At 42.9% G+C, this 18,850-nt stretch overlaps 1 protein-coding gene across 5 annotated transcripts in view; it reads right to left on the bottom strand.

Moving 5' to 3' along the window:
* Window positions 1-18,850, bottom strand: part of HGSNAT (heparan-alpha-glucosaminide N-acetyltransferase) — a 108,576-nt gene that overhangs the window by 14,436 nt on the left and 75,290 nt on the right. For all 5 annotated transcript variants that reach the window (XM_030194548.1, XM_030194549.1, XM_030194550.1 and 2 more), the window contains 3 exons: window positions 12,314-12,391; window positions 4,259-4,329; window positions 751-863 (listed from right to left, as the gene is read on the bottom strand). In XM_030194548.1, the coding sequence (XP_030050408.1) occupies window positions 751-863; window positions 4,259-4,329; window positions 12,314-12,391 (262 nt within the window). The remainder of the gene's footprint in view (window positions 1-750; window positions 864-4,258; window positions 4,330-12,313; window positions 12,392-18,850) is intronic.

The raw sequence follows: 18,850 nt of genomic DNA, 5'->3' as shown, positions 1-18,850 counted from the left end.
TAGATTGTAAGCTCCTTTGAGCAGGGACTGTCCTTCGTTGTTTATTTTGTGCAGCGCTGCGTAACCCTAGTAGCGCTCTAGAAATGTTAAGTAGTAGTAGTAGTAGTAGATCAGCCAGCAGTTGCTGGCTGATCTGCAAGGCTTCGTACTGTTTCTGTGAGTCTGACATCCTGCATATATAACGTGCAGGACGTCAGACTCAGAAACAGAACAAAGCCTTGCGCCGGAAGAAGAGGACCACGGCAGACCACGGCCTCTGCCTTGCAGATCAGCCAGCAACTCACAGAAACAGAATGAAGCCTTGCAGATCAGCCAGCGGTTGCTGGCTGATCTGCAAGGCTTCGTTCTGTTTCTGTGAGCCTAACGTCCTGCACATACAATGTGTAGGACCTCAGAAACAGAACGAAGCCTTGCGCCGGAAGAAGAGGACCTCGGCTGGCGGGGGTTGGGGTCCCCCGCCAGCAAAGGTATGCGACGGCGGGTTGGCAGCGGGAGGAGGGGGGGTCGAGAGGGTCATCAGCAGGGGGGGTCCAGGGCCAAATCTACGGGGGCCAAGGCCCCCATGGCCCCACGTAGCTACGCCACTGCATTCAGGCACCTTGGGCAAATCACCCTCCGGTGCCTCCAAGTAAGCTCTTTGGGGACAAGAAAATACCTACTGTGACTGAATGTAACTCGCATAGAGCTACATTCCCTCCCCCCCCTCCCCCCCAACAGTAATATTGCCTTCTTCTGTGGTTTAGCACTCACCTGGGAACACAAAAGGCGCCCCTGACCACAACTTCTTCACATCCACTAAGTAATATATGAGCAGCAGCAGCAGGAAGGCGAAGCAACACAGAGTTGTCACATAGGAGATGGACCTGTGTACATTAGAAGTAGAAGGATTTATGTTTCAATCATTTTTATTATCAGAATACAGTTTGAGTTTTTGCTTGTAACATGTCTCTTGTCTCATTAAAGTAATAACACGTGTTCTTTTTACAATATTAAACATTGTCTGTTTTCCATTTTCCCCCTCTCTCTATCCTTCCCCCTCCCCCTCCCCCCCCCCCTACTTCAAGACTATCATGATCTTGTTAATGTCCAGAACAGTCTATTTTGTCTGAGATCCATATTTCTCCAGCTGTCTTAGTCTGATGCGTAGCCGCTGGTAAATCCTCTTTTGAGTGCTTGGATGCAGAGTATACAAAAATCTTCTCCATATCTTTCTAAAAAGGCTGATATCTTGTGTTGTAGCCTCCATCAACCCACATAGTTCAATATGCAAGAGTTCTATCATCTTAGATCTCCATAGATCTTTAGATGGGGGATTCTCCTCTCTCCATAGTAGTAATATTACTTTCTTCCCAGTCATGGAGGCTCTCTGTAAAAACCCTGATAGTCCCGCTGGGGCAGGTTGTTGTATGCTGAATGTATCAAATAAAATTAAAGGGTCCGCCAATATCTGTATACTCCAGTATCTTGTAATTTCTTTTAAGATTAAAGTCCAAAAGTGACGGATGTGAGGACAGGTCCAAAACATGTGACCCAGTGTAGCTTGGGCAGCACCACATTTCATACATTCTCAGAAGTAGAAGGATTTAAATATGTGCATGATGTCTTGTACACTACAGAATTAGTTTAGTATGAGCTAATAAATTAGTAGGCTGCCAGGTGCATTTTAAAAATAAAGAAACCACTGCAATTAAATATTTTAAATTTGTTTTAAAGAGAAAAACAAGTCTAGCAACCCTACCAAGTCCTCAGGTCCAGACAGCCCGTTGATTGCAACCAGTTGCAGAAGTTAAAATTAAATGCCCTCAAGCAAAATATCTAAATGGGCCCTCGGAGTCAGGGGGAGGGGTCTATCTCAGACGATGCAGGAGTGGCTATAAGTGGGCTCCTTCCTTTTCTAGTCTCCATTTGTTGGTACTATACGGGCTGCCTGGGTAGAAATTTATACCACTGAGTGCACCATCCCATCCTTTTTGTTCATCTTGGACTCCACTTTTTTTTGTTTGTTTGTTTTTTAAAGAAAACTCTTGCCCTAAGGCTTGGGGGTCTGCAGGGTTAGCTCAACTGCAAAGGTGCACTTAAGGGCAGGATGGGTTATGTCAAGGTCTCAGGTTAAACCACCCCGCCTCTCCCTGCAGGTATCATCAGCTAGCACAACTGTTTTGGGGGAGGGGGAATTAAAAAATAGTGTGGTGGGGAGAGAGGATAAACTGGTATCACTTAAAATGTTTCATCTTAGCCAAATGAACCAGTAAATTAATTATCCTAATTTCCACATGATAATCATAAGTATAATTATTGAGGATGCTGGAAAAAAAAAACTGTGGGGCCCCCACTAATGCTTAGTGCATGCTAACAATTAGCTCATGCTAAATGCTAAGAAGTAAAAAGGCTTCTAAATAAATGTACATAAATAAATACACATAAATGCATATACAAAAAAGATTATGCACATTCCTTACAACACTCTAATAATTAGCCCAGCTCCTATCAATATCATTTATTAGCAATCATTGTACTTTGCAATTACTGAACAGAACCCAATGGCTAGATTAATCTACAGATGCACATGCTTCGAGAGAACCAGCCCACTGTTGCAAGCACTACACCTGCTCTCCATTAGGGCGTGGACAATGTTGAAACTTTGTACCATGGTCTACAGAATCCTCTTCGGCGGCGCCCCAAACTACATGAAAGACCTGAACCCACTACCACCAAAAAATGCAAATGCAAGAAACTATCTAAACCTGCTGTATCCAAACTGCAAAAATCGTGCACACAAATCAGTCCACAACAGGATTTTCTTACTTAAGCACCAAATGGTGGAATTCCCTATCCAGAGACCTGAGAAGCATGAAACACAACCTGAACTTTCATAAACATCTTAAAGCCTACCTTTTCAAACTTTTTTTCCCAAACTACAACACCCAACAACAGAACCAATAGAAGTCCAGTTCCTGCCCTTGATGTCCCTACCTGACCCTACCTGTCACAACACTTCTGATAATAAAAATGTTATCACTGTAACTCTGTAAGCCACACTGAACCAATTCAGTTTGGAAAATCATGGGATATACATACTGTTATAAATAAATAAAATCAAACTGATGCCATGCTGAAAATTAAAAAGATGTTGGGAAAAACCTAACTATGGCTTTTCTAAGGAGTGGAAGAGGAAAATGGAGGTGATCCCAACATGGAAATAGGTTTCCAGTAAAAACCAAATAAAAAACCTACTCTTGACCTCTGTGGTAGAAAAGGAACCAAGGTAGCTTCATTTGGGATGGCCAACATACATGTGGGTGGAAGAAATAGTTCTAAGAACTACCAGAAGTCCAGATAGTTGATGTTTACTTTTATTGGAGAATAAAATTTGTTTTAACTAAAGGGAATGGGACTTGATATACTGCCTTTCTGTGGTTTTTGCTACTACATTCAAAGCGGTTTACATAGTATATACAGGTACTTATTTATACCTGGGGCAATGGAGGGTTAAGTGACTTGCCCAGAGTCACAAGGAGCTGCAGTGGGAATCGAACCCAGTTCCCTAGGATCAAAGTCCGCTGCACTAACCACTAGGCTTTTATTGTGAAGATACTGGACTTCTGGTAGTTCTTGGAACTATTTCTTCCACTCTCGTTTGCTTGTTTGATCTGCTATGGAAGTATTCACCTGACGTTTTTGGTCCAACACACATGTGGTTCACTGTGCTAAAAATCTCTACAAGCCTGAAGAGTTTTGCTATGCTTTTTCCAGACGTCACCCAACTGTAAGGACTACATATCTTGCCCATCCTCTGGGAAATATGTATTTCACGCATATTCATTGGTGACTTCCTGAAAATCGGGCTACAGGGTGGACCTATCTAATTCTATAACGCTGCATGCATTTTAAGAGAGCAATTCTGACCCACCCATGTCCCTCCCATCAATACGCCCTCTTTTCAGATCCGCGCAGAAAAACTTAGGCACTATTCTATAACTGGGTGCTTAAGTGTAGTTCCGTGCAGATCCGCCATTTTTGGCACCTTGCTTCCCTTATAACGCTTTTCCGCACAGGAAAATTGGCATGGAAATAGTGTATAATGTTGGGCACCATATATAGAATTCCCTAGATAATGTTTATTAAAAGTTTTCATCTGCACAACACTCAAAAGGTCAAATAATGTAACATCACAAGGAATTAGACTTGACTTAAATGACAAACAGCCAATAGGATTGGATCTCCCCAGATATTCCACAGTGTCTACTCCCCCACTTACCATAAATTCTTGTTTATTGGAATAAATCCTTCATTTTGTGAACATTTTGTCAATATAGCTGAAATGATACCCTAAAAACAGCAAATTGTGAGAGATTTAAATAAATACACTGCAATACACTTAAGCCAGACAAAAAAACAATGGATTTTACTAAGAAACAAAGCTAAAAAGACAAACACTTGCTGGATTCTTTTCTGATTACTTCAGTCTCCCAAGCAGGGGCGCAGCCAGACCTGAATGTTTGGTGGGCCCGGAGCCCTATGGCCCGCCTCCCCGCTGCAACCGCACATACCTTGCCTGGCAGGGGTCCCCAACCCTGCCAGCTGAAATGTTTCTCCAGTGCTGTCCTCTGCACATTGCCTGCACTGCTTCCTTTCACGTTGCGTGCATGCTCGGTTTCAGTGAAACTGAGCATGTGTGAAGTGTTGAGCATGCTCAGTTTCACCAAAACCGAGCATGAGCGCACGATGTAAGGGGAAGCAGGGCAGGCAATGTGCAGAGGACAGCGCTGGAGAAATGCTTCAGCTGGTGGGGGTTCCAAAACAGGGGCTCCAGATTCCAGGGACAGGTCTGCTCTTTGGCCACTGTGAATAACTGGATAGTTTTTTTTTAAGAGGAAGAGATCCGGGAAGCATCAGCCAGGACTCTCTAAATTTGAGGAACATACCATATAATTAAGAGCTTTGGGACACTCAGCCCAATTGTTCTCCCAAAACAGTATCCGGTTTTATCCGTACGAATCAGAAAGCCATGATGAAAAGCTGCATTTATCCAGAAGATGCCTGTATTAATAGCCCACAAGAACATATACAAACCTACAGTGTGGGGACAATTCTATAACTGGGCACCACAAGTTTGGCATCTTGACGTAGTACGCCGAGTGTGAATTCTATAACAAAATCTGGGTGCCAAGATTCCATTACAGAATATGAATGTAACTTCATTTAGGCACACCCACTTACGCGTTGTCAATAGCAGGCATAAACGTGTGTGCCTAAATTCAGCACAAACCCTCAGATTCTATAAATGGTGCCATCCTAAGATCAGCATACAAATAAATTAATGAGTCGTTACTTAATAATTGGATATAAACTGACATTAATTGGCACTAATTTGGATTTGTGCGAGGATCTGGGTATGCACAATTCTATGATGATCCATACCAAATCCTCTCACACGCAACCCAAAAGTGGGTGTGGCCATGGGAGGGGGATGGGCAGGTCAGAGGCGTTCCAAAGAATTATGGGGTCCTTTTACCAAGATGTGGTAAAAAGGGCCCTGTTGCTAGTGGCAGGGGCTGTTTTGGCCACACACTGTGGCCCTTTTTACCGAAACGGATAAAAAGGCCGAAAAAAAGACATAGCCATGAGGTAAGATTTCACTTACCGTGTGACCATGTGGGGATCGGCAGTAGCTCCAGATTGATGCATGGTAAGCCCAAGTTGGGCTTACTGCTGCTTTGTAAAAGGACCCCTCCCATTGTGCAGTGTTGTAGAATTTGGGGGATATGCACCAGGTTTCAGATAGCTTAAGTCCAAACACCCAGAGCTGGGTGCTGGAATACCTGCTAGGTGTTGTTTTATAAAGAGTGCTCATCCTAGAGCCCTTTATAGAATAGAACTGAGAATTGATTTTTCCCACTGCCTTTTTTCAGCATCATTTACTGAATCTGGCCCATAACATACAGTATTCTTTAAAGGCGGTATATGAAATGAGACAATAAACAAACAAAAAAAAACTTACACAAGTAAATGTTGGTCCAGCCTACTACACCCCACCCACATTCCTCCCCTGTGCATGTACAAGCTAAGCGAGTTGTGTGCACCATTTGCACATGGCACTTACCTGCCTACGTTCAAGTATTCCATAATTTAAGGTTGCAAATGGTGTACAAATTTAGGTGCCAAGTCAGAATGAGGAGAAATGTACTTTGTGCATGGATAAATCAACTCTTTCTTGGCCCAGCAGCTTCTCTTCCTGTGGGCTCAATTGGAACCAATATTTATAGGGCTATGGTGCCACAAACCTTCATTTACAACTACTCATGGATTCCCCAGTCCATACACTGCATCCAGTCTTTGGCCTGCAGATTGGGGTGGGTGGGGGTAGGAGGGCAGGGACCTAGCAATTCCACCCTCTAGATGTTGCTGTTGCACAATCAGTGGGACTCCCTCCTCCCACACGTAATGAATGCTGCTGCCAACAGAATCACCAGCCTAGGGAATGGAAGAGCTGACTCCAGAACCAAAACCATGATCTCAGCATAGCAGTATGTAGCATTACCACTGAACCATCAGAATGGCCCAAACGAGAACATGAAAGATGTCTACCGCTAATCCTTCAATGCTTTTAGCAGTTTTCATAAAACTACAAACTGAATCATGCCAACACTTAGGTGAACCTGCCAAGTAACATGGGAAGCCAAAAGCTGAAAATGACTCCCTTCACCTCCAAAAAACCTTATTAGAAAATCATCCATTTTTGTGATTCCTTTATTATCTCTATAAATGCTTTTTCTTTTACAAATGGTTTCAACACTAGATGCAACATGAAGCAATTTCTTCAGAACAGTAATATAGTAGATATAAACAGATGAGGGTCCCCGTCTATAGCTGCACTGTTTTAAAGACATAGCCCAACTTGGGTCATTACCCTCCATTGTCCTCTCTCGCCCTCATCACCTCCCACAGCTCTAGGGTCTGACCCTCCTTATCCAAACACGTTTAGCTGTCCCTGTAATCAGACCTCTATTGATCCAGGTTGCCAGCCCCCACATTTCTTTCCACCCAGCTCTTTTCACCACTGCTCTTACCACTGAATTTTTTCCTTGATTTCAGCATTATACTTGCTATGGAGCAAAAACTGACGTCAGAGCCTCCAGGTGAAATCTGCTGCACCAACAAAAGAATTATCCAAAGCTGTCATGGACCTAAGCTTTCCACATCTTAGCAGTAACACTGTTCATCTGATGAGGGTGTTATATGTTGGTCCAATTAAAATGACCACCATTTACAAAAAGCATGAGATGCACCAAAGGGTTGGAACATTCTTCAGAGGTGGATTTTATTACATTTAGATGACCTTCCCCAAACCCCCGTTTTCCTAGTCTGGTCATGGCAACAGTGACTCTGAGCCTGGAATCCATGCACCAGAGATCCTTCCATAGATTGGGATAGGCTGGAATGGGCTTTGATGATATCTCCAGTAGCTGGAGAACTCTTTTATTAAAGTGACGAAAAACAGAAATATAACCGCATACAAAGCATACAATACAAAACACTATCCCATATTTGTAAGGACAGTGCTGGGACCATGATCAGGTATTTTATATCACATTCATTACTGGTTTGATCATGAATTAATAATGAGTGTGACTGTTGGGCAGATTGGAGGAACCGCTCAGATCTTATCTGCTGTCATCTGCTATGTTACATCCAGCCACCAAGGGCTTTATTCTGTAAAGTTTATGCTCATAAATTAAGAGCCTAATCTATGCTCCAAAATAGATTATGCTTGTAATTTAGGAGCGTAAATTTAGGAGAATAACCTTTATAGAATAAGGCCCCAAGTGTTACCTTCAAATGACCCATGATTCCTCCCAGCTTGAGGCCTATGACCTCTGCCTCTGCAACATCCCTAGTCCTGGCTAACCCAAGGTATTGAAGACCTGATCTCAGAATCGATTTGGGGATCCTCCACATAACAATGCATTGCATTTCACTGCCACTGAGTAGACCCCGGATTGTCCTTTGAACAGAGTTGAAGACAAATAAGAAAGTGCAAAAGTGAAAAAGACAAAAAATAATAGTAAATGCGCACTACAGGAAAAAAACAACAACAACAACAACAGAGCTCTGTTTCTGCAGCAAGAAGACCAGCCTGACATGTTTCGCCAACATGGGGGTTAAATTGTCATGTATCTGTCAAAACATATGAAACTGTCATGACTCTTGGAGCTTGGTAATTAGAAGCCCCAATATCATGGAGTATAACCCTGGCACAGCAATCACCTGAAGTCTCTATTATTTTATGAAGTCTCTTTTATTGAATAAATCACAGATAATTTACTCACAGATAGATGTTCAGGATACAGAGACTTCTTAATCTGGAGGTTGTGGGAGGTGAAGATCTGAAGAGAGGTAGTTGTATTGCAGGGGGAGGGGAAAGTAGTTGAACAGGTAGAAACAGTCCAAAGCTGGGTGACTGGAATGTGCGATATCTCATTTGGAATGAGATACTCTCATTATACACCAAAATTATTATTAAATAATCTGTTTATTACATAAGTACATAAGTAATGCCACACTGGGAAAAGACCAAGGGTCCATCGAGCCCAGCATCCTATCCATGACAGCGGCCAATCCAGGCCAAGGGCACCTGGCAAGCTTCCCAAACGAACAAACATTCTATACATGTTATTCCTGGAATTGTGGATTTTTCCCAAGTCCATTTAGTAGCGTCTAACCCCTTTTTAAACTCTGCCAAACTAACTGCCTTCACCACGTTCTCCTGCAACGAATTCCAGAGTTTAATTACGCATTGGGTGAAGAAATATTTTCTCCGATTTGTTTTAAATTTACTACACTGTAGTTTCATCACATGCCCCCTAGTCCTAGTATTTTTGGAAAGCGTGAACAGACGCTTCACATCCACCTGTTCCACTCCACTCATTTTATATACCTCTATCATGTCCCCCCTCAGCCATCTCTTCTCCAAGCTGAAAAGCCCTAGCCTCCTTAGTCTTTCTTCTTAGGGAAGTCATCCCATCCCCACTATCATTTTAGTCACCCTTCGCTGCACCTTTTCCAGTTCCACTATATCTTTCTTGAGATGCGGCGACCAGAATTGAACACAATACTCAAGGCTCGGTCGCACCATAGAGCGATATAACGGCATTATAACATCCTCACACCTGTTTTCCATACTTTTCCTAATAATACCCAACATTCTATTCGCTTTCCGAGCCGCAGCAGCACACTGAGCAGAAGGTTTCAGTGTATTATCGACGATGACACCCAGATCCCTTTCTTGGTCCGTAACTCCTAATGTGGAACCTTGCATGACATAGCTATAATTCGGGTTCTTTTTTCCCACATGCATCACCTTGCACTTGCTCACATTAAACGTCATCTGCCATCTAGCCGCCCAGTCTCCCAGTCTCATAAGGTCCTTCTGTAATTTTTCACAATCCTGTCGCGAGTTAACGACTTTGAATAACTTTGAGTCATCAGCAAATTTAATTACCTCGCTAGTTACTCCCATCTCTAAATCATTTATAAATATATTAAAAAGCAGCGGTCCTAGCACAGACCCCTGAGGAACCCCACTAACTACCCTTCTCCATTGTGAATACTGCCCATTTAACCCCACTCTATGTTTCCTATCCTTCAACCAGTTTTTAATCCACAATAGGACATTTCCTCCTATCCCATGACCCTCCAATTTCCTCTGCAGTCTTTCATGAAATACCTTGTCAAACGCCTTTTGAAAATCCAGATACACAATATCAACCGGCTCCCCTTTGTCCACATGTTTGTTTACTCCTTCAAAGAATTGATTAATAACATAGAACAAGCAGCAGAAAATTACAACAGAACAAAGCATTGGCAACATGAAAAACTGAAGGTATGCCAACCTTCCAAATACTCAGGGGGTGTCCCAGCCTCCACCCCTTCAGGATGCATGCCAACCCCAAACATCCACCTGGGAACCCAAATAATAGAGAACCACTACTAGTTTACAATGTCTAGTACCTTCCTAAGCCCCTCCCTACCACCCAACCCCACTCCCCTCCCAGATGATACCCCAACACCCCTCATTCTAAGCGAACCGTCTATGGTTCAACCCTCTCACATGGCCTCAGCTATGCCAAAACAGAACGGGACCCCTCAAGAATAACAGTGCCCACCTCAATGCCAAATTGGTACACTTTAAGAAAACAAGTTGCACTACCCGTATGTCCGCCATGAGGGTTGTGAAGTGTTGTTCAAACGAATCCAATTTATCTATAATCACCTGCAGCTGTTGGCCCACGGTATGTTCAATAGCACACTGCACCTCAGTGGTGACTTCTGCCAATTATTCCGAACTCGGGGTTGGCGAGGCTGGTGCTGCTTTATCTATCATCTTATAAGCGCAACCCGGCTGTACACAGAAGGTACGTGGGGTGTCTTGACCCAATGCCTAAAGCAGAGGGGTCCCAGAATGCAGATTAAATGCAGCTTTCAACTGGCTAGCTGGGAGCTCTGATTTCTCCCTCCTCATTCTCCATGACTAAACTGGAAGTCTATATAACAAAATTATTAAAAGAATAAAAACAATTAAAAGCTAATAAAATAAACAGAACCAATTAGACACTTGAACATTATTGAACAATGCAACTTAGAGCATATATCATAAATACAAATCAACTGTTTCCAACGAAACTCTTTCCATTAATGCATATAATTGTACCTCCTCTGACTAAAGCATGAAGACACCCAAGAGATAACAAAATCTAAAAATCCTATGCATGTTTCCCTTCTAAAATTGTAAATTTTTGTAACAACTAAGTTACTAAAACACTCACAGATAAGAACAATAAATGAGTTTCCCTATAACTTAGGGCCCTGTTTACTAAGGTGCGCTAGCTTTTTTAGCTCATGCTAAAAATTATCGTGCGCTAACCGTGTAGACGCCCACAGGAATATTATGGGCATGCTAAAACATTAGCGAACCTCTAATGTGGTTTAGTAAACAGGGCCCTTAGATTCATAAGAATATAACATAAGAACATAAGAGTAGCCATACTGGGTCAGACCAGTGGTTCATCTTGCCCAGTATCCTGTTTTCCAAACAGTGGCCAAGCCAGGACACAAATACCTGGCAGAAACCCAAATTGTGGCAACACTCCATACTACAAATCCCAGGGCAACCAGTTGCTTCCCATGCCCATCTCAATAGCAGACTATGGACTTTCCTCCAGAAATTTGTACAAACCCTTTCTAAACCCATATATGCTAACCACTGTTACCACCTCCTCCGGCAAAGAGTTCCAGAGCTCAACTATTCGTTGAGTGAAAAAATATTTCCTCCTGTTTTAAAAGTATTTCCATGTAACTTCCTTGAGTGTCCCCTAGTCTTTATACTTTTGGAACGAGTAAAATGATTTATTCTACTCGTTCTACACCAGCCAGGATTATGTAGAACTCAATCATATCTCCCCTCATCCATCTCTTTTCCAAGCTGAAGAGCCCTAACCTCTCTAAGCTTTCCTCATACGAGAGGAGTTCTATCCCCTTTACCATTTTGGTCGCACTTCTTTGATCCTTTTCAAATTCAACTATATCTTTTTTGAGATACAGCGACCAGAACTGAATGCAATACTCGAGGTACGGACGCACAATGGAGCAATACAAAGGCATTATACTATTTTCGGTCTTATTCACTATCCCTTTCCTAAAAATTCCTACCATCCTGTTTGCTTTTTTGGCCACCACCGCACAACGAGCAGAAGATTTCAGAATATTATCTACGACGACACCCAGATCTTTTTCTTGAGAGCTGACCCCCCCAAAGCATATAAGAAATAGTACAAGTCCCAAAACAATTTGTCTTCTTAAAACAAAAATTTGTATAAGAGACAAATGTCTACTTTAGTCAGGGGGACCACTCACCAGTGCACAAACAGCAAATTTAAAAAATTGTTTTGGAGTATCTATTTGGTTAGCTCTGTGTTTCCATATTTTATTAGATATTTTTTTTTAATTCTTTTAATAATTTTGGTGTATCATGTCTTTTATATGTTTTCACAGATACATTACACACAACCCCTGAAGCAGCCTGTTGGCTAGTTATTGTATAATGAAGATTTTTTGCTACAGAAACAGAGCTCTGCTTAGATTTTTGTAGTTCACACATTTTTTAAACATTGTTTTTGCGTTTGAACAGAACTGGCCTCCCATTTATGACAACCATTTACAATAAGGCATTCAAAGTTGCAGCCAACCACTTTCAGCTCTTGAAAAGAGTGAAAGCATTCACTTGAAAAAAGTAAACAAATCAACCTCTACTCACCATTATGATGCCCCATATAAAAAACCTTCTTATAATTTGATTGTGCTGGTCTTTGTAAAACAAAAGTATCTTTCCAGCCTTAAATTTAAAAAAAAAACAAAAATGCAAGATTATTGTGTCAGAATGTTACGATTTTAAAATTTAAAAAAAGGTTTGCCACTTTAACAATGGCAAGTAAGATAGTTTTAAAGCTTCTCTTGCTGCCTGTAATGTTCAAGTGCGTGAGATTACAACTAAATATCATCTTTACTATAAACATAAGTTCAATCACTTTGGCAATAAAATAGGGGAATTACTTTCATTTGGTGACCCCAAGGACAGGCCCTCAATTTTGTAAGCATATTTCACATTAAATAGGGTGGTTACGGAGAAGAAGCATTTAACCACCTTGATTTACCAATATTACAAAACATTTTAATCTACTTCAACAGGTATCTCAGAACAATATATCATCTTATTTAACCACTAGTAAAAAAGGCCCGTTTCTCACACAAATGAAATGGGCGCTACCAAGGTTATCATGTAATGGTGATTATGTTTTTAAGGCAACCGTTAGGAGAAATGTTCTGTCATAATAAGTAATAATTGGGAAGGGTGTATAATGAGTAATATGTTCCAGGGGTATGAGATAAGGATTGTTTTATCTATGTTTTTTTTGTTTTAATCTTTCTTTTTTTGTGATTTTTATTTATAGTATTTTTTAAAAGATAAAGAGTACGCAGACTCCATCCATGTCCAGCATTTCTCCTCTCTTCCCTCCCCTCCATCTATGTGCATCTCCTTCCTGACTTCCCTCCCCTCAATCCATCCATGTCCAGCAACTCTCCATTCTCCCCTGCCCCCTCCATTCATCCATCCATGTTCAGCAATTCTCCTCTCTCCCCTGCCCTCCCCTCCATCCATGTCCAGCAACTCTCCATTCTCCCCTGCCCTCTCCTCCATCCACCCACATCCAGCAAATTTCCTCCCTCCCCTGCCCCCCATTCATTCATCCATGTCCAGCAATTCTCCTCTCTCCCCTGCCCTCCATCCATCCATGTCCAGCAACTCTCCATTCTCCCCTGCCCTCTCCTCCATCCATCCATGTACAGCAACTCTCCATTCTCCCCTGCCCTCTCCTCCATCCATCCATGTCCAGCAACTCTCCATTCTCCCTGCCCTCTCCTCCATCCATCCACGTCCAGCAAATTTCCTCTCTCCCCTGCCCTCCCCTCCTGTCCAGTGATCTCTTCTCTCCCCCTGCCCTCCCCTCCTCTCCAGCTATCTCTTCTCCCCTTGCCCTCCTCTTCAATTCCAGCCATCTCCCCCTGCCCTCCCATCCATGTCCAGCAATTCTCTCTGCCCTCCTCTCGGTTTCTTTCCCCCCAACCCCCGCACGGTTAACCCTTTTACTTTCAGGGCAAGCAACGACAGTAAAGAGGACAACACAGCTTCTCCCTTCCCTCACACAGTGTTATGCCCTCGCAGAAACAGGAAATGCATCATCGCAGAAGGCGGGACACTGTGTGACGGAAGGGAGAAGCAGGAGGCAAGCCCGCTGTGTTGTCCGATTCACTGCCGTTGCTGCGCCTGAAAGTAAAAGGGTTAAACACATGCAAGAGGGGGAGGAACAGAAAGGAGGGCTGTCGATCAAGGAGCTGAGTGCGGGAACAAGCGGAGGGACCATCCGAGAGCTGCCTGACTGCAGCGCTGCTGCGCCAGGCAGCCCTGCATTTGGGGGAGGCAGCAGACAGGGGAAGGTCACGGTAAGCCTCCCCAAGCCTCTTACACAGGCGCCTATGACTGTCCTCCCATCCCACCCATGTCCATCAATTCTCCTCTGCCCTGCCCTTCCTCCCTCCCTCCCTCCCCTCGATGTCCCATGATTCTCTCCTCCTGACATCATCTCGCCTCCAGCATCCCCTTCCCCATCATTGTTCCGCCCTCTGACATCATTACGTTTTGACTCGAGGGCAGGGCAATGAGTGGGAATGGACGTTACGAACCCAGGCATCCAGACATAGACTGTTGGGTGTGCAAATTATTATATAGGATTATGCAGCTAACCAAATTCCGAGACAAAGACTTGCAATCTTTAGATGAGAATATACCCATTGTACCTGAATATAACTCACCTTGAGCTACTACTGAAAAAGATATGAGCAAAGTCCAAACAAAAATAAAAACATATTACAGCCTGTAGTACATTAGAGGCAATAAAATAGGCACTGCAGGCTAAAACACCAGGCTCCAATGGACTTTCAGCCAAATTTTATAAATTATTTCAAGAGCTGCTATGGAGGAGTTGCAGCCCATCTGCATATCCTCAAAGCCATCTCCGGGGTGACTCCCAGGCTCACCCTGATCCTCCCAAGGCCTTTGTGCTCCAGGTGCCCTGGGCTTCCAAGTGCCTTTTGGCTATGATCAGGTGACCCCTCAGTGGGAGGAATGCTGGCTTCGGCCTAACCCCTGGTAAGCCTTTTCTTGGCTGGGAGGTGTGTGGTGGAGGTGCCAAGCACTCCTACCAGCTGCCTCCCAGGTGCTATGGAATACTTGCAGTCCATCTGCATATCCTCACAGCCTTCTCCGGGATAACTCCCAGGTCCACCCCCCAGGGCCTTTGCTCCAGGTGCTGCACACCTCATGGCGCACGAAGCATTTTTTCTATACACTTTGTATTTTCTCCCAGTTACTTATGGCTCCAGTACACATTCTCTTCTTGGTACTGTCCCTTCCTAATCTCTTTCTCCATCTGAAAATACTATACTGCTGGAACACATTGCCCTCCTTCTGCTTTCATCATCTCACCATCTCTTTCGTCTTGTCCCTTCTTCTTAGCTCTCAATCTTCAACATTTCTTTTCTTCCATTCAACCATCTGAGTACATCTTGCCTTTGTCAGTGTCATCATGCCTCTCCTACACTTCTCCATACTCTTTTGTTCCTTCTTGCTCACCGCTAGGGATATCAATCCCAATGTTGGTCCTCCACATCAGCTCTCATCCTACTCGTGCAGGTCACACCATGTCGTCTCCAATCTAATTTCTGTTCCTCTCCTCTCCCCTTCTTCCCTGCATTTCTCATGTGCTCTGTCTTTCCTACATCTAAAACCTCTTTACCTCTCATACTCTCCATCTGCTTGCCCTGAGACTTTGCTTTGCCCTGAAGACTCTGCTTCAGCCGCAGCCCTGTGTCATGGAGGTTACACCTTTTCTTCCATACTCCTCACCTGGTTGGCCGCAGAAGTGGTGTCGGGCTACTACTTTCACCCTCCTGTAGATTTCAACCTCTTCTTCCACCTCTGTTTCACTGCTTTTCTTCCTATGAAGTCCACTCCATCCGACTATTCACTCCTCTGCCTCTCCGAGTAGCAGTCATTTATCGACCCCCTGACTTTGACGCCTGGCTTTCGTTCTTTCTTGAACCTTCATCTCATTCCTTCATTCTTGGGGATTTTAGCATTCATGCTAATGATCCCTCTGACTCTTATGCTTCTCAGTTTCTCACTTTAACATCCTCTTTCAGTCTTCAACTGTGCTCCACTACCCCCACTCACTAGAAAGGCCATTGTCTTCACCTTATCTTCTTCTCCAACTGTTCACTCTCCAGTTTCTGCGCCTCAGCTCTTCCCCTCTCTGACCATCATCTGTAAACTTTCACACATAAACACCCCCCCCCCATCCCGTCCAATCTCAACCAATACATTTAGGAATCTTCAAGCTACTGACCCTTCTACTCTGTCCTCTAGTGTTTCAAATCTCTTCTCAACCACTGTGTTATCAAAGTCGTCAATGAGGCTGTCTCTTCCTATAATACCACTCTCATTCCTCCCACTCCCCGTTCTGAAAGGCATATCAAACTCCAGCCTTGGCTGACCTCTAAAATCCGCTACCTACATTCCTGTGCCCACTCTGCCGAACGTCTTTGGCGGAAATCCCATGCCTATGCTAACTTCATACATTTCAAATTCTTGCTGACCTCCCTCCAGTCTGATTAAACTTGAATTCTCAACCAAGTCACCTCCACCTCTCCTTCCCTTAGTCTATTCTCTCAACCCTCCCTTCAACTCCTGCTTCCTTTTCTTCCTTTTCTGAAAACACTGAAGAGGAAACTACACATTATCTTTCATCTTCAAAACTAACTACCTGTTCTTCTGATCCTATTCCTACCCATCTACTTAGCACTATCTCTCCCTACTGTCATCCCTTTTATCTGTCATATCCTCAATCTTTCACTTTCCCCTGCGACTGTTCCTGATGTCTTCAAACAAGCCATAGTCACACCACTCCTCAAAAAACCTTCACTTGACCCTACCTGTCCTTCCATCTATCGCCCCATCTCTCTCCTTCCTTTCCTATCCAAGATACTTGAACATGCTTGTTCACTTCCATTGTCTTGACTTTCTTTCATCTCAAGCCATTCTTGATCCACTTCAATCTGGCTTTCGCCCTCTTCATTCAACTGAAACAGCACTTGCTAAAGCCTCCAATGACCTGTTCCTGGTCAGACCCAAAGGTCTCTATTCTATCCTCATCCTTCTTGATATATCTGCTGCTTTTGACACTGTTGATCACCGCCTATACCTTGATATGCTGTCCTCACTTGGATTTCAGATTCTTTAATAAAAAGGTATTTCTTTTAGCCAGGAAATGTATATTGCAGAATGAGAGGATTCAGGACCTGCCCACAATAGCAGATTGTAAAAATGGGATATATCATTTGTTAAAGCTTGAAAGAATGGATGCTATGTGGGGCTCACTGAAAGCCTGGTGGACCTTTCAACAGATTTGGTGACCTGTCTGGGAAGGTTTACTTCTACAGTGCACATAATTTATTGTTAAACTTGTAATATTGAGCACTTATTTCGAGGGTGGTGGTGGTGGGGAAGACTTTGAGAAGGGAAAGGTGAGAGAGGGATTATTCCTACTGATTTCATAATCCCATGACTGACGTGAAGAAACAAATGCTAGTGGTTATGGGTTCCAAAGGAAGATACTGGGGAAGGTATAGTGGGGGGGGGGGGGGGGGGAAGGATGGGAAGATGGGGATGGGGTGGTTTTCCTTTTATAGAAAGCCACATATGATGTACACAGAAGAGTATGTTTATGGTACAATCTCACAGAGAATTTATATGATTGTATCATTGTAGCATGCAGTTGATTAACAACTGTTTGAGTGTTTTTTGTTTTTTTTTATAAAATAACATTAAGAAAAGAAAATACAAGATCATCAGTAGTTTGGCTTCTAACAAACAAAATTCCCAAGATGTAAAAGGTATTAGAAGCATGGCTAACATATCTGTATTCTAGATCAGAAAGAAGGTTAAGTTTATCCAGGAGAAAAAGTGAAAATTCAGGCCCATAACTGCAAGACCGAAATCCTTAAGCCTATAGATCAAGAAAGCACAGTCTACCAAGCTGAAGATTCACTCATTTCATGGACTATGACTGCAGTCTTCCCTCCATCAAGGTTGGTATGAAATACATTTACTAGGGCCCCTCAGTGCTGATTCGGTTTTGTGGCCAAGCAAAAACCCAGGTTGTCTGAGGTTTAAAGCAAGTTTTCCAGCAGTTGTAATAACACCATTTTCTTGGTGATTTGAGAGATAAATGGCAAATTTCAGACACACTGCTAATTAGAAAGAACAGATAGATCGAGTTTGACCAAAAAATCCTCAATTAATAGATAGAACTTGTAGCAGGATTTGAACTGAAGGATGTTGAACAATTAAGTGAATTCTGAAGGATCATCCTTATCCTAAAATCTCTACACTGGCTTCCAATGCACCACTGAGCCAAGTTCAAAATCTTAGTACTAGCCTTGAAGGACTTCAAAGGACGTGCACTGTTCTACCTTTGCAAATAATTCACGCCAATCATACCTTCTCACTCTGAACACAATGTCACAAGCCCACCTAGTTGTACCAGCACCAAAGACCTGTACCTTGCATATATTAGAAATAGACCCTTTTTAATATCAGCATTAACTCTATAAAGTTCCTACTGTTAATCATCAAACTAGCACCTAACCTACTGTAACCCTGGTTCATGGAAGCAGCGTTCAGTTCAAAAATGAACATGAGTCCACCACTCAAGATATACCCCTGGCTCTTTAAATATGTAACAAAACTTATAGTCATTAATGACCGAATGTTCATGTTCCTTTGGTCTACGCTACTATCAGTTGGGCCTTATTTCAGACATTAATTGCTGTCACTTCAAATACTGTTACAAATATTGGATTCCTTCTGGTGTTGCTACCTCCTGTTTTATTTTCAAATGCTATCCACACATGTATGTTTAAATGTATGCAGTTTGATATAGATCTTAAAATTCTCTCAACATGCTTTCAGTTCTGTTAGTTGAAAAAAAGTGACACAAATAGCAGATAATGAATTATTGCTGAAAAAGCAATTACATTTTGTGAGAAGAAAATCTTAATGCAAGCACCTTACTGTTTACGATACAAATGTTTAAGAGGTTAGCTTTTGGGACTACTAAAGCTGTCCTCAGTAAAATATACGAGTCTATTAAAGTGGCATTGTCTTGTTCTGCCTAAT

This window comes from Microcaecilia unicolor, chromosome 2 (genome assembly GCF_901765095.1).
Source record: "Microcaecilia unicolor chromosome 2, aMicUni1.1, whole genome shotgun sequence".
Classification (NCBI taxonomy): Eukaryota; Metazoa; Chordata; class Amphibia; order Gymnophiona; family Siphonopidae; genus Microcaecilia; species Microcaecilia unicolor.
This window is presented reverse-complemented; position numbering and strand designations above follow the sequence as displayed.